This window comes from Rissa tridactyla, chromosome 9 (assembly GCF_028500815.1).
Source record: "Rissa tridactyla isolate bRisTri1 chromosome 9, bRisTri1.patW.cur.20221130, whole genome shotgun sequence".
Lineage (NCBI taxonomy): Eukaryota > Metazoa > Chordata > Aves > Charadriiformes > Laridae > Rissa > Rissa tridactyla.
In genome coordinates this window covers 7,913,153-7,941,118 of record NC_071474.1, presented here as the reverse complement: position 1 = coordinate 7,941,118, position 27,966 = coordinate 7,913,153, and the positions used below count along the sequence as shown (strand labels likewise).

The 27,966-nt window shown below is 45.2% G+C and overlaps 1 protein-coding gene across 1 annotated transcript; it reads left to right on the top strand.

Moving 5' to 3' along the window:
- On the top strand, window positions 1-27,568 carry SV2B (synaptic vesicle glycoprotein 2B). Its single transcript, XM_054214560.1, has 12 exons — window positions 1-517; window positions 12,122-12,302; window positions 12,940-13,091; window positions 14,952-15,085; window positions 15,851-15,940; window positions 18,114-18,224; window positions 19,355-19,443; window positions 20,196-20,360; window positions 22,961-23,094; window positions 23,786-23,986; window positions 26,289-26,448; window positions 27,385-27,568. The coding sequence occupies exons 1-12, from the start codon at window positions 1-3 to the stop codon at window positions 27,566-27,568; spliced, it is 2,118 nt and encodes a 705-aa protein (XP_054070535.1).
- Window positions 27,569-27,966: the final 398 nt, after the last annotated feature.

Sequence of the window (27,966 nt, the reverse complement as noted above, 5' to 3'; positions counted from 1 at the left end):
ATGGATGATGGATATAGAAACACAAACCTCTATCAAGGGGGAAGGGCAGGAAACCAAGTCTCGGATGACTACAGGTACCAAGATGGTAACTACGAAGGGTACGCACCCAATGATGGCTACTACCATGGTGGGGATGAGCCTGCTCATGAAGAAGATGCCCAGAGTGATGTTACAGAAGGCCATGATGAAGATGATGAGGTCTATGAGGGGGAGTACCAAGGGATCCCGCACCCAGATGACATTAAAGAAAAGCAGAAGCAGCGAGCTCCTGCTGTGGCTGATGAGTACAGAGACCGTGCTGACCTTATGGCAGAGAGGATGGAGGACGAGGAGCAGCTTGCCCACCAGTACGAGAACATCATTGAGGAGTGTGGCCACGGACGCTTCCAGTGGACCCTGTTCTTTGTTTTAGGGTTGGCACTGATGGCAGATGGGGTGGAGGTGTTTGTGGTTGGATTTGTTCTCCCCAGTGCTGAGAAGGATATGTGCTTATCCAGTTCGAACAAAGGGATGCTAGGTAAGTGCCACTTGCGAACAGCTCTTCTAATGCAGTAAATAGTAGATAGAACACCTATTTCTAGTGACCAGCCGATTTCAGGACCTTCTGATGATTCTCCTCTTGTGTTGTATGTATGTCATGCATAGTCATGGTAGGTGGATCTGACTCAAAAGGTGTTCGCACGGTGCTGAGAAGGCAACTACTCAAAAGCAGCAGAATTGCACCACATCGGAGCCCACCTTATGAATGTGCCGTGGCCCCAGGACTGGTCACTGCAGGCTGGATCTGAACAAGGCAGCTCGCACTCAGCAGGTCCACAGGGCGAAACTCATAGCGATGTTTAAGGGCAATATACGTGAAAGATGAGCCTACTAGAGCACTTAGTGACTCGGGTTTCAGTCCTTTTAGAAACTAAATTGTAACGAGAAGTCCACAAAGCAGTACCACCCAAATATGATAGATATAAAAGACAGGGGTCAGTTTGCTGTGGACCACTTTGCTGTTACATTGTGGCTCCTGATGCTGCCCTGCTCTCCAAAGTTTTCCACTTTGCCCATGTTCCCCTTTTCTTTAGCCCCAAGACCCAGCTGGCAGCTCAGCTGCGCAGTCGGTTCCTTCTGCACACTAACTTCTCTGTCAGAGCAGTTTCTTCTTAGGTCTGTGGAATGCAGTTGTGATGTGCTGCGTGGGGATTAAAGGCTGAAGCTACTGGCAACATCCCTTTTGCATCACCATTGACACCTCCCTGCGGTCAAAATGCAAAGGCTTAGTTATTGTGAGGGAGACTGGGTGGAAAGGTTTGGATGAACAGTGTTTTCCCTTGGACCTTGTAAGCCACAGTCGGCAAAGTCTTGCAGATCTCTAAGAATCAGGAAAGCATCCAGCATGGCCTGTAGTGAGAGCCAGCTGCGCGATAGTACTGTGCATCTGGAAGGAAAATAAAGTAGCTCTTGGAAGAACTGCTTTAGGAGGGGGACAGTATGTCCGGATGGACAGGTACTGGGGTGGTGGGGGAATCATCAGGGCTTGTAGTTCAAACATTCTGGCCCAGAAGCCCTGCCTGACACAAGGGAAATGCAGATTTTGGATTAGATCCCAGCCCTTGACTCCATTCTATTTGCATTATTTGCATGTGACAAAGGCAATAGATCATTATCCTTATATAGACCTCTTGTCTTGGTGTACGGATGTCCTAGACACTTTTCCCTTCTGTTTCTTCTTTTTTCTTCTCTGAACTTGAAGGTGTTTATTTCCACACAAAAAAAAAGAGTTAAGTTGCCTTAAACAGTTTGCTAACTTTTTTTTGCTTCACAAACCACTTTAAAATTCTAGCTCGGAATATCTCAGGTCAGATATATAAAAGCAAATCCCTCACAATTGGATCCTGATTTCAAAGGGACTTCTGAATTCACCAGCTCCCTATGGGACACCAGGCTGGGTGCCTTTCCAGTGATGAGACCTTTTATGAAAAGCAGGTCGTTTATTTTGGTGACTATATGAAAGCTGAAATCTTCTGCAACTCTGACCCCATAAATATCTATCTCCACAGAGCTCAAGCTCTGGCAGGCACCCGAGTCAGGAAACTTCAAATGTCACAAGAAAATCTATCTTTGAAGTATTTCTGGCTCAACCACAGGTAAAAAATGAACAAGAAATCTCCCGAGAGAGATTGTTCTGCTTTTTGCAGCTCAGTATTTGCAAGGCTGAAAGTTCAGGGTGTTCTGATAAGCTCTGAATAAGCAAGGAGACATTTGGGGCTGTATCCAACCCCAGCTCCAGCCTCCTGCGCATTAACCAAGCTAATCTGGAATTGGTAATTAGGGGAAGAGCTCTTCTTGCTGCCTTTCCTGCCCGTTTTTGAAGACAACTTTTGAGAACCTGGTTTTGCGCAACAATTTCCTCTGTCCTTTGCTTGTTTGTTCGGGGGATCTGCTCTCAAAGCTTGTCTTCACATTATTTTGTGGCTTAAGTATGAAGGGTAAAAAAAGAATTTTCCTAAAACCAAGGAAAATTGATATGTCTTAGTTCAAGGAAGAGAGAAAAGTGAATGTTTATGGTAGCACTCAGTTGCTACTGGTTGGTGTTGTACATGAGGTCTCTGAGTCAGTCCATCTTATTTCTTAAACACGCTTTTGTGTCTGCTGGATATTTCTCTACTGTAGATTTCATGGAATCATAGAATGGTTCGGGTTGAAAGGGACCTTAAAGATCATCTATTTCCAACCCCCCCGCCATGGGCAGGGACACCTCCCACAAGACCAGGCTGCTCAAAGCCCCATCCAGCCTGGCCTTGAACACCTCCAGAGATGGGGCATTGACAACTTCCCTGGGCAACCTGTTCCATTGTCTCACCACCCTCACAGTAAAGAATTTCTTCCTGATATCCAATCTAAATTTCCCCTCTTTCAGTTTGAAACCATTACCCCTTGTCCTATCACTACACTTCCTGGTAGAGTCCCTCCCCATCCTTCCCGTAGCCCCCATTCAGGTACTGGAAGGCCGCTATAAAGTCTCCTTGGAGCTTTCTCTTCTCCAGCCTGAACAACCCCAACTCCCCAGCTCTCTCAGCCTGTCCTCATAGCAAAGGTGTTTCAGCCCTCTGATCATCTCCTCTTGGATCTGAGGTTTGTGAGATGATCCTTTGTGAAAAAGAATTAAGCTTGGCTTAGAAAGCTTTAGATTGCAGAGTGGTGCACTGATACGAGCAATAAAGACCCAAGGGCATTGAGAAGTGAGGGTGTGAGAAGGCTGGAGTGGGCATGGGACCACTGGAAGGCTTAAGATGGGCAGAGTGCAGATCTCTGGGTCTGGGGAGGAGGAGGACAGCTTTCTGCCGAACTGAGGGCAGCAGCAGGGAGCAGAGGGTGTTGGAGGTTTGGTAGGCAGCAGGGCAGGTAGACGAGGTTTGGGTGCAGACCTGCCTCCAGCACAGCTTGGTGTCCCAAGTACTGCCCCTGCAAGAGGGCTTCATCCCTCTTCTAAGCAGCCACGGGTACACGGCATGACAAGGACAGCCAGATACCAGCTCCTGAAGGGAAAGGCTGGGAAGATGCTATTGATGGAAACAGGAACATAATCTTCCTCAGAACCCTTCCTGGATTAGCTTCAGCACCCATCCACCAGTAAGTAGAAAAAAGTATCTCCTAACAAAGCTCAGAGGCTCCCTCTGAGCCTCTGACGTGCTCATATCCCTCGGGGGTTCCATTCCCTCAATGGTCTATGGGTTGTGCAAATTGATCTCGTTAATGCTCAGGGTTCAATGATACTTGACTTGGCACAATAATGGGTGGCAATCAAAGAGCTCTTCACCTCAATTTCTGCTTCATGTGCTGTGGCGATCTTGTAAGAGTGTGCCCGCACAGAATGAACGGAGGGTTGATTGAGAAAGCACAGCTTTCCCTCAAATTATCATGAGGCTTCAGGGATGCAGGGTCATCATCCACACACGAGTTACTGCCCCTCACCTTGCTCCTGTGTACCAATAGATGTCCTCAGGCAAGGTCGTGTTTATTCCCAAGCAACACCGTTCGCCTCAACACGTTTTTGCTAAGGAAACATAACCAGGTTATCCCAGGTGGAGTTAAGGTTGCTCCCAGGCAGCTGCTAACATTTAAACACACAAGAAGGTCTCAGTCATAACAAGAGAGGCCGGGAGGGAAAAAAATGGGAAATGAATCAGGTAAGTAATCAAACTCTTGCAGAAATAGGAAGGGACAAATAAGAGAGCTAAAATAGATGCCCCCTAAAGACCAATTTAGTGAAATTCCCCTTTTGCTAAAAGGACATTTTGCATTAAATACTCTGTACATTGCATATTTTTCCTCCCTCGGAAAGCAAGCATGGGAAAATATCAAGCAAATTATGGCCAAATTATGCAAAAATTACAAATAAACAGATGCCCACAGTGTTTCATGAAATGTGTGAAATGACTATGACACATCTTAGAAAACGTTTACATTTTGTTCTGAAAATAAACATTTCGCCATCAGATGCAAATTAACAGCTATTCTAGCCCTAAATATCCCTAGTGGGATAAAACACATATTTGGAGTTTTCTGTTACGCGAAATGCTATTTTGAAGTTGATTGCAGGGGTATTAAAAATAAATAAATAAATAAATCAACAGCTATATATTTCAGCAGTTTGATCGAATCAACTTTTAGCGCTAGTTGTTAAGAATAAGTTTGGTAACTTGTAATAACATTATTTTTACATATTCGTTTGGTAAATCTGTTTTGCTGGGCTTTCTCCAGTAGCAGTCGTAATAAAAATTAATTTATTAAATTTTCTGAAACAGAATATTCCTTTTCAGTACAAGGCGTCCTGTCAGAAACAGAATATTTTTTGATTTGCTAAGGATAATCGTATGAAGAGCCATAAATTTTCTATTTGCTTATTTGCTGAAAAGTACATGGTATCATTATTTGGAGAAATATCGTCTAAATTTCTATCTTCAAGTGCTTTTAATCACCTCTCAGAGGACTAAGTCTATTCGCAAGCGTAGAGCAGTAAGTACACCACGAGTATAAAAGATGGTGTCATAGTCATGTTTCAAACCTTTTCACATCTTGTGTATCAAAAACTCAAGGCACAGCTAAAGCTTCCCAGATCTCTGGGGCTGCAGTTGCGTTATCCTCATTTCACGCTTCACCAAACTGAGACAAGAAAAATTTTAAAGGCTTTGCCCGCAACTGCGAAACAGCCACAACCAATGCTGGGAATGAAATCCGTCTTTCAGGCACACAGCTCCCTTTTTCCTTTTATGATTTAATAATAATATTTTAAGGAGGATATCGTCTTACAGACTCTTAGCCTCATAGTGTTAGATAAAAAAAATATTAAAAAGATCCTATTAGGAATTATGCAGTTATGTAGCAATTCAATGCTTGGCTGTGTGAGTCAGGTTAAATAGGATGGGTAACAATATCCCTGCTTTTAGTTGTGTGAAGAGGATGTTTTATTATCAGCTGAGATAAAATCTGGCCTCAGCTTCTCATTGACCTGAATTCACCTGATATGACAGTAAATCCTAATCCCCTCGGCAGAGCTCTGTGGCTTTTCTCCACCTTTTTTTTTTTTCTGGATAAGCACAGATGAGCCCAGATGTGGCTTCCTTGCTCTGCCGTGGCTCATGGCTGCCAGTTTTGCACCTCCACGGCCACGGACCCCCCCAACACGTCATCCAGCTAAACCCTGGTGAGACCTGCCTCTGTCCACGTCCCCAGCATCGGACATGAATTCCTGGCTGCAAATTTGCTCTTGGGCAGAAACACTCCCGCAGCCCAAGAAGCATCATCACCCTGAGTGGTAGGGACATGTTAGGGGAAAAGAGGTGGTTTTGTGATTTGGGAACACCCCGCACCTTGCGCAGGTCTGCTGTGGGGATGGCCGTGTCGCCATTTATAGACCCTGCGGGAATTTCATCTGACGAGAGCCAGCACGAACAGGTTTTCGTTTAACAGCAGAGGATTTGTTTGGCTTCCTCTTGTTGAAAACTTTGCTTTAGCAGAGGGGTTGGGTGGGGGGAACCAGATGGTCCCATGAATATTGTGGTGATGGACAAGTCCCGTGGGGAGCTGTGAAGCCGGCTGAGCGTAAACAGCCACCCACGCCATGCTGGCAGCGCTCGACGAAGGGCTCGCTGCGTGTTGCCTCCCCGCTGCTGCGTCAAAGCGCTCGTGGCTTCGCGCATCCACCTTTGGCTTTAATGTGCAGAATCCCCTGGATCTCAGCAGCCAGATTTGCCCTGTATCCACCCCCAGATCTCCGAAAATGGAAAGCCACCTTTCACGTGGGCGATCCGTTTCTCAGTGGCAGAGCCACTAGCTGTAGATGAAGTCTCTCTGCCGGTACTTAACCAACAAGGCAGGTGCAACGAGACTTCCCTTTCGTTTGATTTCCATTTACAAGGTCAAGGAGATTAGTGGGGAAAGCACTAATAAGCCTACAAGGAAAATCAGATAAATTTCAGGAAGAAAGGGAAAAAAGGCCACTCAGCCCTCAGTTCATCCTCTGGTGAGACCATCCCCTGCTCTGGTACACGCCGGCCATCGCTAGAGCACAAGACAGTCAGGACGACCACTGGCTCATTCCTCCGTTTAGCTTACTTACACACAATTGGATCCTGTGCCTCGCCTTGTCCATCTCCCAAACTGTACAGACCCGACTCACAAAATTTTGTGTCCATAAAGTGCATCCCTGTATGCTACACTGGTAGGAGTGTTTGGATTTTGTTTTTATTACACTTTGAATAGAAGGATATATGAGGTTCTAATCCTTTTCTGGTGTCCAAATGCTTTCCCTCTTCAAAAGCCTTTCTTTTTTACCATAGGGCTATACAAGTAGTGGCTTGGGCTTTGAAGGCAGGTAGGAGCTTCCACGTTCCTGTGGTTACTGGCTCCGTGCAGACCAGTTAGAGCTGAGACAACCCTGCACCTGGACCCGGGCGGCCTCCTCACCTTCCTGACAGCCCCAAGGGCTCTGGGACTAATTCGTCCCATTGAACTGTGGGGTTTTTCTGCTCAAATTTTCCATTTTTAACATGAGTCCTTGTCCTGCCTTGAAAGGGATTATTTTCAGATTTCCCTTATTTTTAAGAATTTTAATCCCATTAACTGTCAATGAAAGAAATTCATGCTTGTGATGGAGATTTAGTTAAACCTTGTTGGTTTTTTTTTTGTTTTCTTTCTGAAACTCTCACTTCAAAATATATTGAAATAGTAAAAGGACAGTTTAGTGGACACCGAGCCATGTACTACATCCACCTTTCCTTATTCCTAGAACTTCAGCTTTTAAGTCCACAATTCCTGTCTAACATGGAGCACAAAACTTCGATAAAGGCTAATAAATTTCTTAGTGTGAAAATGCTGTATATGTTACCTCTCTTCTAGTGGGAATGAGCCCAGTCAGTGGTCACATATTTTCCTTATAACTTCAGCATTGGATGTGTCATAATCTGAAATCTATTCTTAGAATTTCTGCTCTTCGGTTTTCCACCGATTTTACGGGAGGCTATTGCAGGCTTTCCCACAGGCATTCATTATACTGCATTACTCGTGGAATAGTCTGCAAATAATGGCTTATTCAGAGCTGCCCTTAACATTTCACCTAACTGCTGCATGTGTTTATTTGGAAGCCGAGTCCTCCCAGCACAGTCTAAGTCTGCGTGGTTTAAAGCAGAGGTCTGAAGTCCAGTTTCTCGTACAGACTGCTGTAGTGTTGTTCTGTAGAATATTTTGTGGGCAGAAGTAAAACAACAAAAGAAATACCATTTAGTGATCGCTTTTCTTGGTCTAATTCTCCTTAAAATTCAAGTTTCCTTGAGCTGGATCTCTTTCAGAGGTAACAACCATCACTATGTTCTCCAGAAGACTGTCTCTCCCACATGGAGACTGTACGAGTAACTATTCCACTCCTCCCTAGGTCCCTGACACCTTATTGTTAATCCAGGAGACAGCAATCTCCAAAGCCTGATGTTTGTTATTGTGCACCTTGGGTCCCACAATCTGGGAGCTGTCAGAGTGTTTTATAGCAGCTGCCCCAAAAGGTTTAACGATACGGGCCATGCAGAACATGCAGTCTTACCAAAAGAGACCTCTCTACCAGAATAAAGTGTCCTGCTGATTTTGTTTCAGCCCTGTAGTAAACATTTCTATAGCCGGGATCCTTCCCCTCAGAAGCTGGCCAAGCGGACAGTCTCTGGTCAACCCTGAGGTTTCCTTTACTACAGATTTTCGTTGTTTTAAATTTCTGAGGGACAACGCATCCGTTGGTTTGTCGCATATGATAACCAATGAAAGCCACATGGATACTGTGTTGCAGAGATATAATTTTCCCTTCCATCACAAGTTTGGGCTCCTCAGTCAGAATCTGCAGAGGTTTGCCCACAAAAGCAGCTCCACTTTGCTTCTCGATACCCAGTTTCACACGCTGCCATGTCCCATGCCAAGCCCACCATTCCCTGGGCCAGAGAGCTGGCTGCCCTGCTGCCGGCCAGGGTGCTCGGCAATAAATCCCCACTGCAATAAATCCCCAGCTAGAAGAGAGAAACAACCTCCTCCACCTCCTCCTGAGCTGGGACGTTTTCTGTTATTAAGAGGATTTGGATGAACATCTGCCATCCAGGGATTTTCTCCGAGGGGGGAAAAAAAAAAAGAAAAAAATTAACTGAGGCAGATGATTTTTTTTCTTCCTCGTGGGGTCTGGTGGGGTGGGCTGAGCTGTGTCGTGAGCCGCTCGCGCGGCGCTGGCAGCGCTCACTGTCAGAGGGGCAGCTGCGACGCGCCAGTGAGCAGATACCAGGGTGCATCATCGCTTCCGTCTGCTGGCTGCGATCAGAGCTGCTCCATTAAACGTAGCTCAGGAGCCAGGGTAAGTGCCTTAAGCCTTACAGTGCTGCATTAAGATTCTTCCTTCAGCAAGATTTTGGACTGAAAGGGTTTTTTACCTCAGCTCTAGCCTTGTAATTTGCACTTCAGCGAACAAGCTGGAGACCAAAGTCAACAGAGAAAGAGATCCCAGATTCCCATCTGTGTACATGTCTTCTCTGACTGCTGCAGATCAGTATCTGAAACCTTTACTCACCTTCAGATCACCTCACCAGGACAGCTCGGGTGAGGAGGGTAGGGCAGGCAGTGTGGGTATTGATGGCACAGAGCCGTGTGGAGCTGTACCGTGTGGAGGTACAACTGTGACGGCAAAACCCTGTGCCATGGTTGTGGTACAAAGAGGCAAGAATGGATTTTTTTTGCCTTTGACACACAAAATCCTAATTGCCCATTAGACATTTTGTGGCCACAAAAGAAAGCAGAACCATTCACAGAGAGGTGACCCCACTGCCCTGCTATGGAACAAGGAGATTTCAGAAGTCTGAACCTTTCCACTTCTGATCAACGTGAGACAAGCATCCTTCAAATGCTGCAGCAGCTCTCTGCTGCATAACTTTTAATTTAGTAATGCATTTCAAATCACGTGCAGGCGTTCACAATCAGAAGAAAGACAGAGTCAGCTGCCAAATAACTCTCTGCATTAGTCCTTAGCCGGCTTTGCTGGATGGCATAGAACAGCCTTCAGCCATCAAATTGATCGTCTTGTTTAAATGTTAACGAGTTGCAAAAAAATTCGTCGTCACCTTGTTTCCCAAGTGATGTGTTTGACAGAACAGGTCCCTGGGAAGCTGTTGGCTCTCAAGAGAAGTCAACACTTGGTTCAAGGTGAGGATTGACCCTCCAAAGAGATGTTCTTCAACCATGCCTGAAAAATGTTTATTTTAGCTGCGTTTCTTCAGTCAGTGAATAGGAATGTTTCCTATTAAAACAATGTATTTACTTGCTCAGCACCTGTTGCCTTCACTAGGGGCCAGGGATACAGGGAACACTGCTGCTTTTCTTCAGTTATGGTGTTTTCTTCAACCCCTGCTCAGCTGGGTCTTGAACCTGACATGCCCCCAACCTCCAAGCATCTCCAAGCATAATTTTTTCCTTCAAGAACCCCCTGCACTGCAAGTTTTGCTTTTCATCCAGCAGATATTCTTCCATCCTGACATAGTTCAGCTCCTCTGGATCATATCCAGCCATGACCAGGCCCCATCAGGATCTCCACAGCAGGACTGTGCAGCCTATAGGCATAGGCTATAATCCAGCCCGTGGTGTTTGAGATGATGCAGGAGGTGTTCTGGGAACGGCCTCTTGCACCTCTGTGCTTCCCAGGAAACACGGTGGTTGCCACCACTTTCTTCTGAAATGTGGTGATGGTGGCACTGCTCCTGTTCTGTGGACCACTAGCTTGCAGTAGACAGCTCTGAGACATATGTGGGTTAGTAGGTGAGGAGCTGCCAATGCGGTAACAGTGAGCTTGGATGTGCTGCCCCGAACACTTCCATGTCAGCAGCTGGCAGAGCCATCAGAGCATGCTATAAAGTCACCGGGTCACTGAGTGTTTTGGCCCTGCAGTGCTAAGGCAGAGGCAGCCGCAGCCACACTCAGCGAGAGGACAAAGTACGAAGGGCCTTGTCCTTTACACCGTGAAACTCAGCATAGCTTCAGGAGCATAGTCTCTCTCCTTGCGTTCTTGCCTCATCTGGGCTTTTTCAGAGGAGCCTTGGAGACATATGCTCCTGCCTGATCCTTTCCATCCTTACAGGTTTCCTGGCTCAAAGGAATGAGCAGAGATTTGTTCACAGCCAAGCCTAAAACAAAAAATTGAAGCCCAGGGGCCAATGAAGCCTTCAAAGATCTGGTCCATGTGGTGCCAGCTGCTGGACTGATCAATTACCAGATATTATTCCTTAACAACAGTGCAAATCATTTCCCTCTAGCTGATCAGTGTTTCCAGCCCTCCAGCACTGATTGCTATTAGATTTTAAATGCTTAATATCTAATCCTGCTGTCCTTTCATATCATAACTCCTTCAGGCCTCAACAGGAATTTTGCCAGCAGAAGAATCATAGCTTGCGGTTATTCCTGGGAATATTCTTGCCCACTGAAGTATCTACAGCTTAAAAAAAATAATTCCTGGACCTGTGAGCATTATTAATTAGTGCTATTTACACTAGTACCCAGATAAAGGAAAAGGCAATATGATAGGTGGCCCTTCTGGGGGTGCTGTCAGTAGAAGAGCCAAGAACCACCGCTGTGTTTTCTAGGCCAGAGTTGCAAGCACATAGCGAGCTGGGTACAGGCAGCTTATTTAGGGAAGAAACCCATTCTCTCCTATTCAGCCCGGCAGCAAATGTAGTCACTGAAACTGTGTTTTGAGGACCCCATGGTAGAAGATCTATTGAAGTCAAGTTAAAAAACGGAACCCATTTTTCTTAACGATGTCAGAGTGTCAACTTCCTAGAGCAAACTGTGAAGACGAGCAGTAGGTTCTGCTTTCTCCTGAAATTTTGAGATGAAGACTGCACTCTTTTCTGTAAGCTATCCTTCAGTTGGGTGCCAGATCTTGGCTCAGTAACGAAGGAAGTAGATGCGCTACACAAGGTGAGCCTCAGTAACAGACTGATCCTTTCAGAAAAAGCTAGGAAAAGCAGAGAGTGAAAGAGATGATATACTGCAAAGGAAGCATGGGTAGGATAGGTAACCTGCAAAGGAATTTATCCACGCTTTAGCAGTCTCTCTGCTCTCACAGCTTTCTGAGTACAAACGGCAACCAGAGAGAGCCTCCTCCCTGCACATCCTCAGTCCCATTGCGCTCAGGAGGGTTAGCGGAGTTAAGACATCAGACTTCTGTTGTATCGTTGGTGGCACATAGCTGGGACACGTGTATTCTAAGCTGCTTATGCCTGGCCATTGCTTACGTGCAGGGGATATGTGAGCGGGGAGGCAGGGAAAGAAAGATGTGGGTCTGGTCAAATGAGGGTATGACTATATTGCAGGCAGCAATGCAGTAGGGAGCGATGCAAGCTCATGGGCAGAAGATGAGGAAATTAGGTTTCACCAATGGATAGAGTTTCTGGCATCTGAGATAGCTAATCTGGGGGGGGAGCATGGGGGTATCTCTACTTTATTGCATAGTATACTGGGTTGACACCAGCTACCGTACGGGAGCATTAAAATCTGCTTCTACATTGCCTAATATTTGTACCCACTAACCAAACTCACTGTCTCTCTGTTTCTATTCTAGGCTTGATAGTCTACTTAGGAATGATGGTGGGGGCTGTCATGCTGGGTGGCCTCGCTGATAAACTGGGAAGAAAGCAATGCCTCATCATATCACTTGCAATCAATGCTGCCTTCGCGTTCCTCTCCTCCTTCGTCCAGGGATACGGATTCTTCCTCTTCTGCCGCCTTATCTCGGGCCTCGGGTGGGTAACTGGTGAATCCACCCCATGTCCTGGAGGAGTCCTGCCACAGCTTGGCAGTTTGAGTGTGTGGGGTGGGAGGAGGAAGGCTCCTCCGGAGATGCGTCTGGTACCAAGCTGGGATGGCACTGCTGGTTAGCACGTGTGGTTACATTACTTTACTCTTGACCTTTAAGGAGTTAGCATTAAGAAAGCTTGATCATTGACGTTCTTCTGGCACTGCCCAAATTGTGCAGAAAGGCGCGTGAGACTGATAAACGCCCACCTCATTTTACAAGCCTTACAGCCAGGGCCTCCAATGAGACCTTCAGCAGTCCCCATCGCCTGCCTGTATTTTAACTCCCTAAAATGAGTGATCACGAAATAACAACAGAGAAGATGTCTAGGTGAAGAGCAGGGCATTACACTGGCTTTATATAAACTGTACAGGAAATTCGGCTTTCAGAGCATGAGAAGAATCTTCTTTATCTTTGGTGTCTGAGACGAGACCAGCCAAAGAGAGATTTGCATTTTTCCTACAAGCCTCGCCTTTGTGCAGTGGGTCTATGAGTGTGACTTTCCCTCTTTATATATGCAATCCTAAATACAAAGACATTGAAGAAAACTCTTATTCTTCCCATGTGCTGTTTTTTCTCCTCAGTATTGGGGGATCCCTCCCCATCGTGTTTGCCTATTTCTCTGAATTCCTATCTCGTGAGAAGAGGGGGGAACACCTGAGCTGGCTTTGCATGTTCTGGATGATTGGTGGTATTTTTGCTTCAGCAATGGCTTGGAGCATCATCCCGCATTACGGTAATTGGTTTGTGCTTTTGACTTTCAACACCGCCACATTCCTGCATCACTACAATACCCCAACAGCCCACACAGGTAGCGTTAGTCAGTCCTCACACATCCCACCATAAACAACACTGAAAATAATAGATACCTGAAGCGCACACAAAAGGTTGGATAAATCAACTGAGTGATTGATTGACTGATACTAGGGCTGTAAATAGGACTGATGAGGGCTGCTTTTCATCAAAAGCTTCAAATACACCCCTTGAATTATGCTGCCAGAGCCCGAGCGCTTAATCTAAATGTCAGGGCATTCAGGGAAAACTACACTGAGATTATATTGCAAAAATTGATCCAGTTATCAAAAATAAGTAACTTTAATCAGAGAATTACTGGGTTCTATGAATAACAGCAGTGAGGACAGCACATGCTCTTTTCCTTAGCCAAGCGTCAACGCTCTCGGGGCTGTGTGTCTGGTGACACGTCTCCCCAGCATGCGATGGGCTGGAGTCACATCTGACTTCACCTAATTGGCTTGAGGAGTTCCCTGCCCAGAGCTGGGAGTGGGAGAGAAATAGTAGATCAGAAGACTCTGAAACCTATCCATGCTCTGGGGAGCAAAAATCTGCATGTCACGTGGTATTCCTTGTAACTCGTGTGTATATCCTAGGGAAACATCAGAAGCAAATATCTACTGGAAAAGATTAATTCCCTCAGTATCCAGTGACACCAGCTGTTTGCAAAATCCTGTTTAAGGAAAGTAGGACAGGCCACAAAGACCATGAAGAAAAACACTAACATTTATCTATCTATCAATCCATCTTCACCATCTTTAAAGTATGCTCAGTATAAAGAAATTTTCATGCTTTTGATTGATATGACAGAGACTGTTGGAACAAATAGACAAATTTACTGCATAGTGTTGTCAGGTTAAGTAATTCTATTATCTGCAATTACATTTGCATTAGAAAACTCTTATGTATTTACATTTATTTTTCAAATGACTTTTCGATGTTTTGTTTTTATAGCTTCTCTTTTTGATTTCCCATGTTCCACCTACTCTTTTGGAACTTCGGGAAATGAGTAGAACACCATGACTGACTCAGATGAGACCTCTGCAAAACCCATTGCTTGATGATTTCCTTATTAAATGAATAAAAATATTTATAGAAAAAAAAATGAATTAAACATTCCTTTTGAGATTTGATCCTAGGGAAAGTAACTGGAGCAATGCAAGAATGATGTTGTGCTTTCCAGTCCCTAGCAGGGGAATACCTGACCTGGTCAGGCATCAGGAAAAAAGCAGGAGAGGGGGAATCTCAAATGCAGGATTAGGATCTTGGTTCTTCTATGTTTGAATCCCAGCTGAGGTTTTGTAGGTTGGGAAAAAAATAAGCTTGCTTTCCTAGCTCGCTTCCGTAAAATATGAAATACATGTGTGATGTACAAGACGGAAAGGAGACACCTCTAATGCGCCTCTCAGATCAGAGAGGATTTAACCTTTGTAGATTTTTTGTAAAATCACCGAGCAGCAATAAATTATAGCCCTGATTCCTCTGTGCTCTCCCAGCCTTACTTGCCTACAGCTGCATGGAGCTATTCTTATCACCAGGTGATTTCTAAACTCAAAGATAAAAGGAGGTTTTTAAAAGGCAGAGCCTGAGCAAGTGTGCTCCATTTTCTGTAATGAACATGAACTCACTTGCTGTTATCTACTGAGCATGCTGTTGAGCCTCTAAGAGCCGTCATTGCTAAGAATAGCAAACTTTCAACCTGTCCCTGTATCATTCAGCGCTGTAAAGTTCAGAGCTGCTTTAGGAGAGAAAAACTCAGAATGCCTGGTCAGTATTTTTACTTTTTGGCTCTTGCTGTTTCCAGGCTGGGGGTTCAGTATGGGAACCAAGTACCACTTCCACAGCTGGAGGGTCTTTGTACTTGTCTGCTCTCTGCCCTGTATCGCCTCCCTGGTGGCACTGAAATTCATGCCTGAAAGCCCGCGTTTTTTGCTGGAGGTAAGACGATTCATCTGAACGTTGCAGTCTGATATTAGCAGAGGATAGCTGGTCCCTAATGTGTCACGGTCTGTCTGTCTCTGTCCCATCAAACACGCATAGCACAAGCTGAGAGGCAAAACCACTCCTACGTGTCTACACTAGCTCCACAGATTGCTTAAATCCCAAAGACTACAGACAACGAGGTCAATCGACCATGGTTAATGTTTCACTGCCAAACGTTGTAGAGAAAAAAGGTGGTGAATGCTGGGAATTTTGTAAGTGCAATAAAGGCATTTTGAAAACATCTCACAGAGTTTTGACATGTAACTACTGAATCCTGGTGGAAGAGCAAAGGACAGAGTATGTTTTACTGAGTAAAATACATAAACCTCAGAGACCTTATGCAAGTATTCTTTATTCCAAATTCACAGATGAGAAATGCGGTGATATCTAGCCCAAGACAACCCTTCAAGTCTTTAGCAGAGGTGGGATTAGAGCCCAGGTCTCCTCATCTATCTCCTCTTCTTTCCTCTGGTTTTAAAGCTCTGTTCCTGACTGCTCTCCTGCCTCAGACACTTTTAGGGTAACTCCTTTCCTCAGCACAGCGATGCTGCACTCTGTGAATACAAACCATGCTTTCAGCTATTTGCGTTTAATACAGCCAGTGCCGTACGTGTGCTTCTCCACTATATTGGACCTCTAGAATTGGTTTCTCTTCATGCTTCGGTAAATTACAGAGCTGGGAACTTCAAAATTTATTTTCCTTTTCTTTGGTGTTTTCAGATAGGTAAACACGATGAAGCCTGGATGATCCTCAAGCAAGTTCATGACACCAACATGCGGGCCAAGGGTGAGCCAGAGAGGGTGTTTACGGTGAGTTTGAAAAAGCCATGAGTGTGTAAAAAGAAAGGTTGGACATATCTGCCTTGGTGCAGCACAGCACCAGTTTATTCCTTCTTGAGACTCTTTCAACACGACCTCCCCCAGCAATCAGAAAAAGGACTCTGAGATACATTTTGCGCATTAAAGTTAGACGCCAGTCTGTTTTTTCAAGTATTAGTCAGTCCTGTGAGTTGCAGTGAGTACTCTTCATTCCTGGTGTTACTCTGCAGCATATAGACCAGTGATTTGCCAATTACACACATGCTTAATTGGTCTGCTGTAAGAGACTAAAACCAAAAAAGAGAGATATTAGTCATGTGGGAGATCTGAGTCACTCCTTTCTCCATTCTGGCTTCTAATCAAACTCTGATTAAACTTCACGTACCTCCTAATGAGCTTCCTAAACTCCACCTGCCTCATACCCAATCTTTAATCTCTCCAAGGGAAAGTGGGATGAGTGGCTATTACTCATTAGTCTGCTGCTTGTTGTGAAAAAGGTCACGCCAGTGGACTCTGTTAATAGTAAAATCAGGTAAAAGGTTTATGCTGGGGTTAGCTGCAAATTACTATAATTCAGTTGTAAACTCCCAGTGAGCCGGCCAGGGAATAGCTCTTGATTTATGCTTTTAAAGGTAAGAGGACATGTGCTTTTAAAGGATGGAGAAAAGGAGATATGGCTGTGTGTCAAACATGTCTTTTGGAACAAAAAGGAGAGCAAGGCTACGTGTTCAGAAGGGTTGTCAGGCAACAGGGCCCTTCAGGAGTGATCCTTCAAGAAAATTAGATTAATATCAGTTCATGACGATTGTGTGCATGTTCAGGTAGGAACTTAATGAGCATGTGTTATTTTTAGGCTACCAGCCATTTGACTAATGTGAACCTTGGTAGCAAAGGTACGAGAGACCATCTCTCTGAATCCCTACCTGGCTTTGCTGTAACGCCGAGCTGGGGTGGCCAGTCCTGCTGTGTGGTGGGAAGAGGACTGAAACTCAATTATATATATATAGATATACATATCAAAGTTGGGCATTATGAGAGTCTGAGTAGGAGAATGAAGGAGCAGCTGCACATCACCCATTAGTGCTCATTGCTCCATCCAACAGTGTCATGACTGCTGCAGCATGAGCGGATCTCAGTATCGCACCTCGAGGTATGGCGCGCTGGCTGAGTCAAGATTTGCTGACATCCGTTGGCACGGGCGGATGATCAATGCGGCTGGTGTAGCACAAACTGTCAGATTTTATGTTTTTCTGGTAGGCCAGAAGTTGCCGGTTTGTGGTGAGTCAGCCGGTGCCGGGACAGTTCCCAGATCTGACATTTAAACAGTGCCAGCAAGAGGAACACGGAGACTCCACAGCTGAGCCAAGGCGCTCATTCGTAGTCAGAAATTTATTCAGTAAATTTTCACCTCCTTCTCGTGTTTACAAACAGATCTGGTTTCCCTGAATAAGGCTTTTACTTAAAATTATTGAGCAAATATTTTTCGGGACCCATTTTTAAGGGTTTCTTGAGCAGTCCAGTTCAGGTGTTTGGTGTTGAAGGTTCGGATTAGTGGAGCAAATTGATTGCGTGGTGTGGGCTCATTTGATGACACAGTGCATTTTCAGTTGCAAAGACTCCCATCTACATATTCGTTTGTCATAGAAGTTCTGCCAGTGGTGCTTAAAAGGTGCTGAATGAGAAATATTCGTGTCAGTTATCTTTGAAGAAACAGATCCTGAGGGCACATTTCAATGTGGATACAAATGGATGATCATGGATATATTTTTTTTACTATAATTGCCTAGTCCTAATTTCCTGTGGGAATCTAAAGGATAGAGAAATAAGGTAGTGCACAGGCACATTAGCCAACAAATGAAAGATTGAAGTGGATGTGATGCACTTGAAATATTTCAGGGAAGGAGAGAGAGAGAAAGGATGGAGGAAAGGAAGGCAGGAAGGAGGGCAGGCTTCTTTCTATAATAAAATAGCTTGCTGTAATTAAATCGGTTAGCTCAATTGTTAGTAGTAACATTCAAGGAAAAGATAGTAAGGGATATCGGGTGGAAATATTGCCCAGAAGACAGTGGAATTTAAAATCCACCCTTGATCAATTCTAGAAACTTCAGTCCAATTTTTTATATATTTTTTTCTCCTTTTCTTCCCCCCCCCCCCCTTTTTCCAGGTTTCCTATATCAAAACTCCAAAGCAAATAGATGAATTTATTGAAATCCAGAGCTCAACAGGGACCTGGTACCAGCGGTGGCTGGTCAGAATCACAACCACTTTCAAACAGGTAAAGAGAACTAAAAAACATCCCACAGGGACTTTTGAGCTTTGGGCTCTGGTGCCTCATTGCTTCAGGTCATGGTGTCTTGAAACCCTGACCCTCACTCAAAAAAATCTGCTGGTGTTTGCAAAAGGCTGTACTCTGATTGCACTTGCTATGCAGATGTGAGCATCTCCAAACTGCCAGCCCCCAAAATGCCCCTGTGAGCATCGTGGTAGTCCAGATGGCAGGCCTTCCATGATGAGCCACAGCCCCAAGCACTTGACTCTCTTTCTGGGCAGATAAATATTGATTCCCTCTCCCCCAAGCCTAAGTGAATTTACCACCTGCAGTGGATTCAGAAGAGTGTTTGCTCCTTGCTCCTGCTGAGACTGATTTTCTAACAGTGTTGTATTGTCTCTTCATCTAATTTAACCTTTCACACATGCTATGCTGCTTACCTATGCCCATGCAGAACTTTGTGGAAAATCTTGCTAGATCTTCCAGTCTAGGAGGATGAGCCTAAAGTAAAGGAGAGTCTTCCATAATTGATAGCAACGCAGGTGCTATGCTATTATTATGTTTATATATCAAGTTAAGAGCATGAGGAGTTACATCCCCTCATGTTCCAGGCGGTATTTTCTGTAACAGATCAAGAAGAGCAGGTCTTGGTCTGCCTCCTGCTCTGCTCGGCTTCATCCCTACCTGAGTTCATCTTACTCCTCCTAAAGTCCCAGCTGTGTTTGGGGTTTTGTTCTTCAGCGAGCTTTGGAGGTCATTTTGAAAGCACCCCTGAGACAATAAGTATATGTGAAAAGACGAAATTGACAGCAGGTCTGAGAACAGGCTCATGTCCACATTTACTGATATAACCTGAGAGAGACACTGCATCACGCCAGCCCAGCCCTGGTCACGCACGCCAGCTCATTACAGAGGGTTCAGATCAAGTACCATGGCACACAGCTGAGTAAGCGATCTTTTTGCCCATTTATCTCGATAAATATAACTTTGAACCGACACCGAATAGAAGCCGCGCATCTGACCTTCCCCCAACGAGCCCTTTTTACTGACAGTATATTTATGACGCTCTCGGAAATTAATCTGCCAAGTGTCTGTTTGGGTGTCCTTGCAGCTAATTCCTTCTTGTGGGTCTGTAGGTCTGGGACAATGTGCTATACTGCTTAACAGCCCAGTACAGGATGAACACACTGATGCTGGCTGTAGTTTGGTTTACAATGGCCTTAAGGTAAGGTACTTGTTTAACTTCTTCAGGAAATTAGAGGGCCCTCAGAGTTTGAATAATTATGTACACATTTAAGTAAACTATTAAAAAATTAACCCTGGTCTTATTTTAAAGAGTCTTTGTGTACTAAGCCCTGCTCTCCTAAGAACTGTTGATCAATCTGATTGCTGATATGAGAGTACAAGGTGCTTGGAACAAATCAGGACTTTAGAAGCGGTGAGTAGGGCAGTAGAATATCGACTTTCTCACCTCTAGATCTTCCATTTGATCTTGTCCACACAAAAAAAGACACAACCCTACTGGATTCTCGTCTGTTCCTTAGTCTAGATCAAAACTATTCAGGTGAGCCTAAATCTAAACTACAGGTAAATTTTGACTCTCACTTAAACCTCACACTTGCAGAAATCTGCCTTCTGGGGGAGTTTACAAATTTCTTACTGCTCTGCTAGCCTCTTGGGCAGCAAGGATAGCACATGGCTGGATTTCCCAGCCAAGGAGTCGAACTTAAATGAATTGTCCTGCTTTAAGTGAACGAAAATGGCTCAACGTGCTTCTGAGATCAGCTGAGTGTTTAGAGTAGGGAGGCACTTTGCTCTGTCCTGTGTCCGACCCGAGCAAGAATTTGTATCAGAAATGCATTGGCATTAGGAGTTTAACAGGTTTACAGGTTATGAAGTAGATCACTGGAAAAGCACGGCAATATTTGCAGTGCCAGTATCTCGTATCCCTAATGTATGTCTCCCATCCTGCTATAGTTACTATGGCCTTATTGTCTGGTTCCCTGATATGATCCGGTATTTCCAAGAAGAGGCATATGAATCCCGAGTGAAGATCTTTGATGAGGAAGAAGTGTCACACTTCACCTTTAATTTCACCCTCGAAAACCAGATCCATAGAAACGGGGAATACAGAAACGATAAGTAAGTGAACAGAACTTGGTCCGATGCATGCAAACTGAAATACGTTTCTAGAAAGCTCCTTTTTTAATTTTTTTCTTTTTTTTTTTTTTTTAATTTTCCACTGACTTGAAAATCTCTGTTGTTCTTTTGGACACACAGTCTGTATCTCTCAAAATCCCAAAGGCAGTTTTCTGCAGACCAAATATCCTTTTTCTCCTGCTTTTCACGCACTCTGCCTCAGCCACTCGCATCTCCAGACCCAAGGGGATGCCTGTGAGGAGCCCTGCCTTCAGCAGGAGCAGGCCAGCGGGCACCCACATGGCTGTGCTGGGCAGCTCTGGATGCAGAGGGGACTTTTCTTTCCTTAGCACGCACTGACATCTACTGGTCTTGGCCAGGGGAGACCATCACTTGTAATGAAGCTGCCCTGCTGCCGCATTTCCAAAAGAAAGAGCTGGTTTTCCTTGAAGCCCCCTGTATGACTTAGCCCTGTCTCCACCCTGCAGCCCATTAGTGCGAGCTGTGTCGTGGCCAGTTGTACTGGTGTTCTTCTCCCACGCTGGCCGACATCTCCCCACAGCCGAGTATATCACCTTCTTTTTTAGTGCTTTAAAGTCAGTGAAGTTACTGTAGCAGAACACCATTGCTTTCCTCCCTTTCTTCTCCTATTTGGGCTAAGCTTGGTGGTTTTTCTTCTGCATCCAGCCTGGACCCCAATCAGTCTGTGTTCCACAGCAATACAAATCCTAGTGATTTGTACCAGGCCATCACTACTTTTCTAAATCCCAATAAAATGGGTGGTGAAATATCCCTATGTAAATTCTGTGGAGGTCCCCTTGCCCCAGATAGGCTAGCCAGGCTGTTGCTCCAGCTGCCTTGCACTATGTGGGGAGGTCCCATGGGGTGTTCAATGTTACATAAAACACTCGCTGTTTTAATCTTTATGGGTGAAACCATACCTCATTGCCCAGACGGGTTATTCCTCTCCTCTCAGAAACTATTTGTCACCATTTCCTTGGTGTATATCTGATAGACGTTGGTGGGAGACCCCAGCATATGTCCCTATGTCCTTCCAGAGACCTTCCTTGCAGCAAGGAGCTGTGCTTGATGGTGCAAACCTAACCCCATAATTCCTATTCCCCTGCTGCTATCGAGCAGCCAAACAAAGCCCAGTGAGAAGTGGATGGTGGTCAAATTTGGGGACTGGGGACCCTTATCTTATACCTGGAGAAAATGTGCTGTTTTCACTAACTTCATTGAGAATTGAGGATGCTCAGCACCTTGCAGGATGAAGACATAAAAAGGTGATGTAGTTCACTATTCGCTTTCCTTGGTCTTCTCAAAAATTCAAAACCTGATCAATCTACGTTCCAGTAATGCCCACAGCATATCTCGATATGACTTATAGCTGTGAGTTAAAACTCCATTGAACACCAGTCCGTTGCTGTATGACTCTCTTAAAGACAGATGTTAAGAAAGCAAACTGCAGGAAAAGGGCTTCGAGCCGCCTTTGGGAGTAAATACATCACAGGCTATTACTGAGCAAATGCAGAACAGCTTCAGTTCTGCTCTAACCTATGAGACCTTCTACATGGAGTAAAAGACTCGAATAGTCTTCTCATGGTATTTCGAGCATTAATAATATCTCTTAGTAGCTTCAGTTAAGAAGCCCTGCAGTGCTCAGTTAATGGTGTAAACAGCCATCATGCGCGACTGTGTTGTAAGTGCTCAATTCAATTAAGTTTCTGGGTATATGTTAGAAGGCTTTTTATTTGGTGACAGTCATGGCCTCTTTAACTAGAGCAATAATGCTTGCTCTTAATAGCTCCTTACATCTTCCAAACATGCCTGTGCATTAACTAATACATCTTCTCCGTGTCCCTGCAAAATTTCGTAGGTAAATCAATATCGTGTCATCCTTCAGGCAGGCAGGTCAGACGTGTCAAGCTTCCCATCAGAGGAGAAATCAATCACCTGACACAGCTGATTATTTTTAGTGTAATCTGTTTTCATTACATGATAAGCAATATTCCCCGAACAGAGATGGTTACAAGCAGAACTCAGATAATCTCCCCGCTCTCTCTAGAAACCCTGCTGCATTTTTGCTTTAAAAATCACTTTGAGTTTAAACAGCTGTCAGAAGCCTTTCACCAAATGGCTCAACGGGCTCCTGATAATGTCTGTTTGCATTTATGCTGGAGGAAGGGGCAGAACAAGGAAGGCGGCAAGGCCAGTCCACAGAGAAAATGCCATGCACTCGGTGAAATTATTTCTTCTTCAGATGGACTAGTACTGAAAGTGAGAGGATTTGTGTCCATTCAGCCTTAGAAGCACATTTTCATAGGTGTGACTATTTTTGAAAGGGAAAAACTGCCAGAAATCCGAAAAGGTCCATCTCTCTTAAAAAAACCCACAAATTCTTCAAACCCATCGCTTCTACTGAAATACAAAATGTGTAAGCATGGAGATGGAAGGACAGTTACGCATTCAAGCAACACCTTTTCTGTAAATGACCCTAGAAATTGCCGTTATTACTCTGTCTCTTGAAACAGCCGTTACATGCTATATAGTGTAGAAAATACCTGAAAGCACAGGGTGAAGTTCTGTTTCCTGCCCCGCAGATTTATTGGCATGAAATTCAAGGAAGTGAGATTTGAGGATTCACTGTTTGAGGAATGCTACTTTGAAGACGTGACATCCAGCGAGACCTTCTTCGAAAACTGCACCATCATCTCTACTGTCTTTTATAACACGGGTAATGGCATTCCCGCTGTGGTCCCATCTCTCTAATTAGGAACTATTTTGTCAGATTCTGGGAGAAAGGACGATAGGGGTCTGCATGTTTGTGTGTGTGCGCTGGGTAATGAGAGTGATGATGGGAAAAGAAAGAGGGTGCTGCATTTGGACGGAGGCTTCAGTTTGCTCCATCGGTGTTTTTAACCAGATGGCTTCTGGTGTCGTTGGCTGCTGCACGGGAAACGCAAAAGTCTGCGCTCAGACCTTGGCAGGTTAAAGTAATGGCAAAATGCCTAGCAGTTTAACAGCTCAATTCAACAAATTTGGCTTAAAATATAATTTTAACCAACCTGCGGTTGGTGGTCATAAGCAGTAAGATATTCATTAATTTATGCTGAAAAAGCTTTTCACTTCTACTTTAATAGAGAACGAATCATAATGCATGAAAGCAAGAGCCTGCGTTTCCTGTCCGTGTGGCGTGGGGATACTGGTCCAGGTGACTCCAGAAATATAGGGAGCGCACGAGCTTACACCCACCATGTGCCAAGCATGCAGCTAGAGCTTGCCGCTAAAATAAAAACTCCCTGAATTTCCATTTGGTGAAGAGCACCTCTCAGATCTCTGGTTTGGTTTTGACCCTGAGTCCTGTTGCTGCTGTATGAAGGGAGATCAGCTGCGCAGGATCAAGATTTTTCCTCTTTCCCTCGCAGATCTCTACGAACATAAATTCATCAACTGCAGGCTCGTAAACAGCACATTCATGAAGGAAAAGGAAGGCTGCCACCTGGATTTCGAGGAGGACAACGATTTCCTGATCTACCTGGTCAGCTTCCTGGGCAGTCTGTCTGTGCTGCCGGGCAACATCATCTCTGCGTTACTCATGGACAAAATAGGGAGGATAAAGATGATCGGTGAGCGGGGACAACGGGTGGATGGCACAGGCCGTGGGTGGGAGCACGACTCTGCAAAGAGCCGAGGTCAGTGTGAAGGTCTCGCTGCATCTGCACTCACCAACGTGAGCCGAGATGGTTCAGGTGGGGATGAGTCACTCCCGGACCAAACGGAGCAGAAGGGTAAAGAGACTCGAGGGTGACGGAAGTGACCTACTCTGTGGCAGTGGGCAAGTTACCTGCTCCTCGCCTCCTCACCCCGCTTTTCTGGGTAGCTGTGAAATTCTCATTTTTTTATTTTGGCTTTTACCTCAAAGCCTATTGTTTACCCAGTCCTCAGCACATCAGTGTCAGAGCTGAAGCAGGACCTCTTGGTGCTGTTGGGTGGATGCTGATGTCCACAGCATTCCATATAAGTAAATAAACACTTTGCTTGTAGCAGTGAATATTCACAAAGATTATTTGATGCAGCATCTCGATAGCCCAGGAGTTCCCTCTTTTGGTTTCCTGGTTTTCAAATGATCTTACAAACAGCTTCAGAGAGCGTATGGTAGATTAACTGACCATGTCACAGCCAAACAAGATGCCACCCTTTAGCGTCATTGGAATAAGTTATCACTGTATCAGCTTTAGGATTACTCTGGGAATTTCTGGTGTTGCTTCCTCCAGGGTTCAGACCTTGCTCTCCGGGTACTGTGGGAATCGTACCTCCAGGGACAGCCAAGTGAGTTTAACAAAATCAGGGATGTGGCTCGGGGTAAGGGGTGACTCATTCACTGGAGCTCACCTACCTTTCTCTTCTGAGAACAGAGGGGAGTTTAGTCAGCTTAGCCTCACCGTCAGACAGGTTAAGGTAAGAAAGATGACCCCCGCCAGTGTGTCAGGAATGTATGTTGCAGGGGAAATGAGCGTTCGTGTAGTGAATTTGGAAAAGACCCAAGCAAATCAGAGGGTCTGTGGGAAATAAATTAAATAAAGCTGAATGAGAATCAGATTGTCCCCCCTGCAAACATGTCAGCGTTTCAGCATCTTCCTCTGGAATTGAGATGACAGCTGGGATCCTAAATGCTTATTTCTTCTGCAGAATGAAAAGTACAGGACAAAAATTAGTAACGACACGTTGAAACGTTTCACTCTGGAATTTTCAATTGAAACAGCCTTCTGGCATCCCACCCGTATCGCTCTGATGAACACATTATTTCTGGTCAGCTTAGCAGGAAAACTGAATTTTGCTTTTTGCGTTATGTGCCTCGCTGGGACTTCAGTTCAGTGTTATCGTGTTCTGCTAAACCCTCTCCTGTGCCAAATGTCAGGTCAGGGGCACAGACGGTGACCCTAATGCTGTACTGTACCTCTTCAGCAGGGGGAATATCCACCCCGCACAGCGGGGGATGTATTTTGGCCAGGTACCATGGAGGAGAAGTGGATATGGAGTCCTGCACGGCAGCTTTTTATAGGCAGGGCGCCGCAGTGGCAAGATGGAACATAACGTCCAAAATGAAGCATTTTAGTTCTGGTTCAGCATTCAGATTATTTTGGATGGCATCAAATTGATTCGAAAAACCCCAAACAAACAAACTATTTCAGTTTCCTGGTAGTAAATGGAGATATTTCAGCAATGACAAAACTTTACAATGAAAGATACTTTGATTTTGCAAAAATTGCATCTTCAAGTGAAAATTCCCAACAGGGTAGAAGGCAGTGCTGTAGCCATTAATATTTCTGAATCTGAACTGTGCCTAACTGAGCATGAACTCTCTCACTTTCTCCCTCGGTGGCATTCATGAAATTATGGCTCCTGTGCAAATGTGCCATGAAATCTAATGATGTTCTTATAATTAAAAGAGATCTCAAGTGCTTCATAAAATTGACTGTAAATTATCCTAATTGAGACTATAAACGTGTCAAGTGATTTCAATATGATATGAAATGCACCAGCTCTTCACTCAAAACTCAAGTTGGAAAACCTTCGCAATGATTCTTCCTCCTCATTGACTTTCATGTTTACTTGCCCCTGCTCTTTCTGGGTCCATCTGGAAGTCGGAGATGCTGGAAACATGCCTGGAAAAGCCTGTCTTTGGAGTCTCCGTAGAGCAGGACTATCAGCAAGATCAGATGGTCATTGAGAACATTTTCGGGCTGGTTTCCAGCATCAGAGAATGACAGATAGGCAGCATCAAGGTATTTTTGGGTTCTTGCAGATTTAATTTCTTCTGGGGTGAAACGCCGTCACTTGAAAGCCATCTTTATCAACAAATGTGTTTGCTCAACTGTGGACAGGGAAAACCGGTGCCAACATTTTTCTCTTGGTTTCCTCCCGTAGGTGGCTCAATGTTGATCTCAGCAGTGTGCTGCTTCTTTCTCTTCTTCGGCAACAGCGAGTCAGCAATGATCGGCTGGCAGTGCCTCTTCTGCGGGGCCAGCATTGCAGCCTGGAACGCTCTGGACGTCATCACTGTGGAGCTCTACCCCACTGACAAAAGGTGCTCAGAATATTTGTCCCTTTAATTTCCACCCTCTGACTTTGTCCTCTCGGTTCCTGATGGAAAAAGTCACTCTAGATAAGCGTAGTCGGGGGAGGTGTATTTTTTTTTTTATTTTCACCAGTCCTTAAGGGCTTGGGTAGTCCTGCGGCTGTACTGGATCAGCACAGACATTTGCAAGCATAATTCTGCATGCATGGTGTCTTGTAGGCAGGGAGTCGTGTGGGTGTATGGAAATTACAGGCAGATAAAATATGGATTCTATCATTTTCATGGATGTGCATGTATCCCTGTATCCCCCAGCATCTTGACATAGCTCATCACCATGACAGCCTTCCCCTCCACAACCTGGAGACAGCCATGTGCGCAGAATGGTTTGGGAGATGAGGTAGCACAGCAAGCTTTGGAAGAATGTGCTGCAGATTAAACCTTTCCTTGTGGCATCATTATAAGCCTTTTTTGCCTTTTTTGCCTTTTTCGGGCTGTTGGGGGAAGCCAGAAGGGAAGGAGAAGGACTGTGCTTTGAAGGCAGCGTGCTTTAGCTGCTGGGTGAAGCAGAATTCGGAGGAGAGCCTGGGTTGTTTCTCTGGTGACAATCCACTCCAGCCAGCGCTTAGAAGGGCTTTGATAAGTTCTAGAGGAGGTTGTGTCCAGCTGTCATTGGGGATGGCAAAGGCTGTCGTAGTGGGCTCCACAGGGCTAGGGAGAAGCTGAGATGGAAAGGAGAAATGACTACACACAGACGTTCTCATCATTCACACAGACATGCAAAACCCCAACATCTATCTATCTATTTATTTATCCTGCCTGGCTTTACTTGCTAGAAGCATAGCCTGGGCAACCTAAGAGCATTCACAAAATTACCTGTCCAGATCTTCTGTAGTTATGCCAAGAACCTCCCTCCTAACCATTGTTTTCTGCTTTTCTTCCCCGCAGGGCAACGGCCTTTGGCATCCTCAATGGGCTTTGTAAGTTTGGTGCCATCCTGGGGAACTCAATCTTTTCCTCCTTCGTAGGGATAACCAAGGTGGTTCCCATCCTTCTGGCTTCCTCTGCTCTGGTTGGAGGTGGCCTGCTTGCTTTGCGCCTGCCAGAGACTCGAGATCAGGTCCTGATGTGAGCAACAGAGGCCAGGGGGGTCGGGGGGGTGGACGCAGAAGAGGAACAAAAAAGAGCCATGCTTGGAAAAATCAAAATGTCCATTTCTATACCGTTGTGTCGATACCTCGAAGAGAGAGGACAGAGGGAAAGAAGAGCCCAAAGGGATAAAAATGAAACCCCTAGTTTCTGACTCCTTTCCAGCCACGACTGGTGCATGCAGCTACCACACACCCCTTGCAGAGCTTGGGTTTAACCTTGCCTACACTGGGAGTCTACCCTGTCCCTCTCCATCCCAGTGTAATGGCACAGGACGCGAGCAGCGGCTTCGTGCATGCGTGCGCCTGCCTGGGTGTGAGTGTGTCCGACGGGAGAACAGACCCTGACCCCCTCATGCCTTTGCCGAGCTGTGAGATGCTG

Bases quoted from the DNA above. Each gene is read 5' to 3' on its own strand.
- SV2B (XM_054214560.1), top strand. From the start codon at position 1: ATGGATGATGGATATAGAAACACAAACCTCTATCAAGGGGGAAGGGCA. The intron at 13,092-14,951 runs GTAATTGGTTTG...TGCTGTTTCCAG, and splicing joins GAGCATCATCCCGCATTACG to GCTGGGGGTTCAGTATGGGA. The intron at 18,225-19,354 runs GTAAAGAGAACT...GTGGGTCTGTAG, and splicing joins TCACAACCACTTTCAAACAG to GTCTGGGACAATGTGCTATA.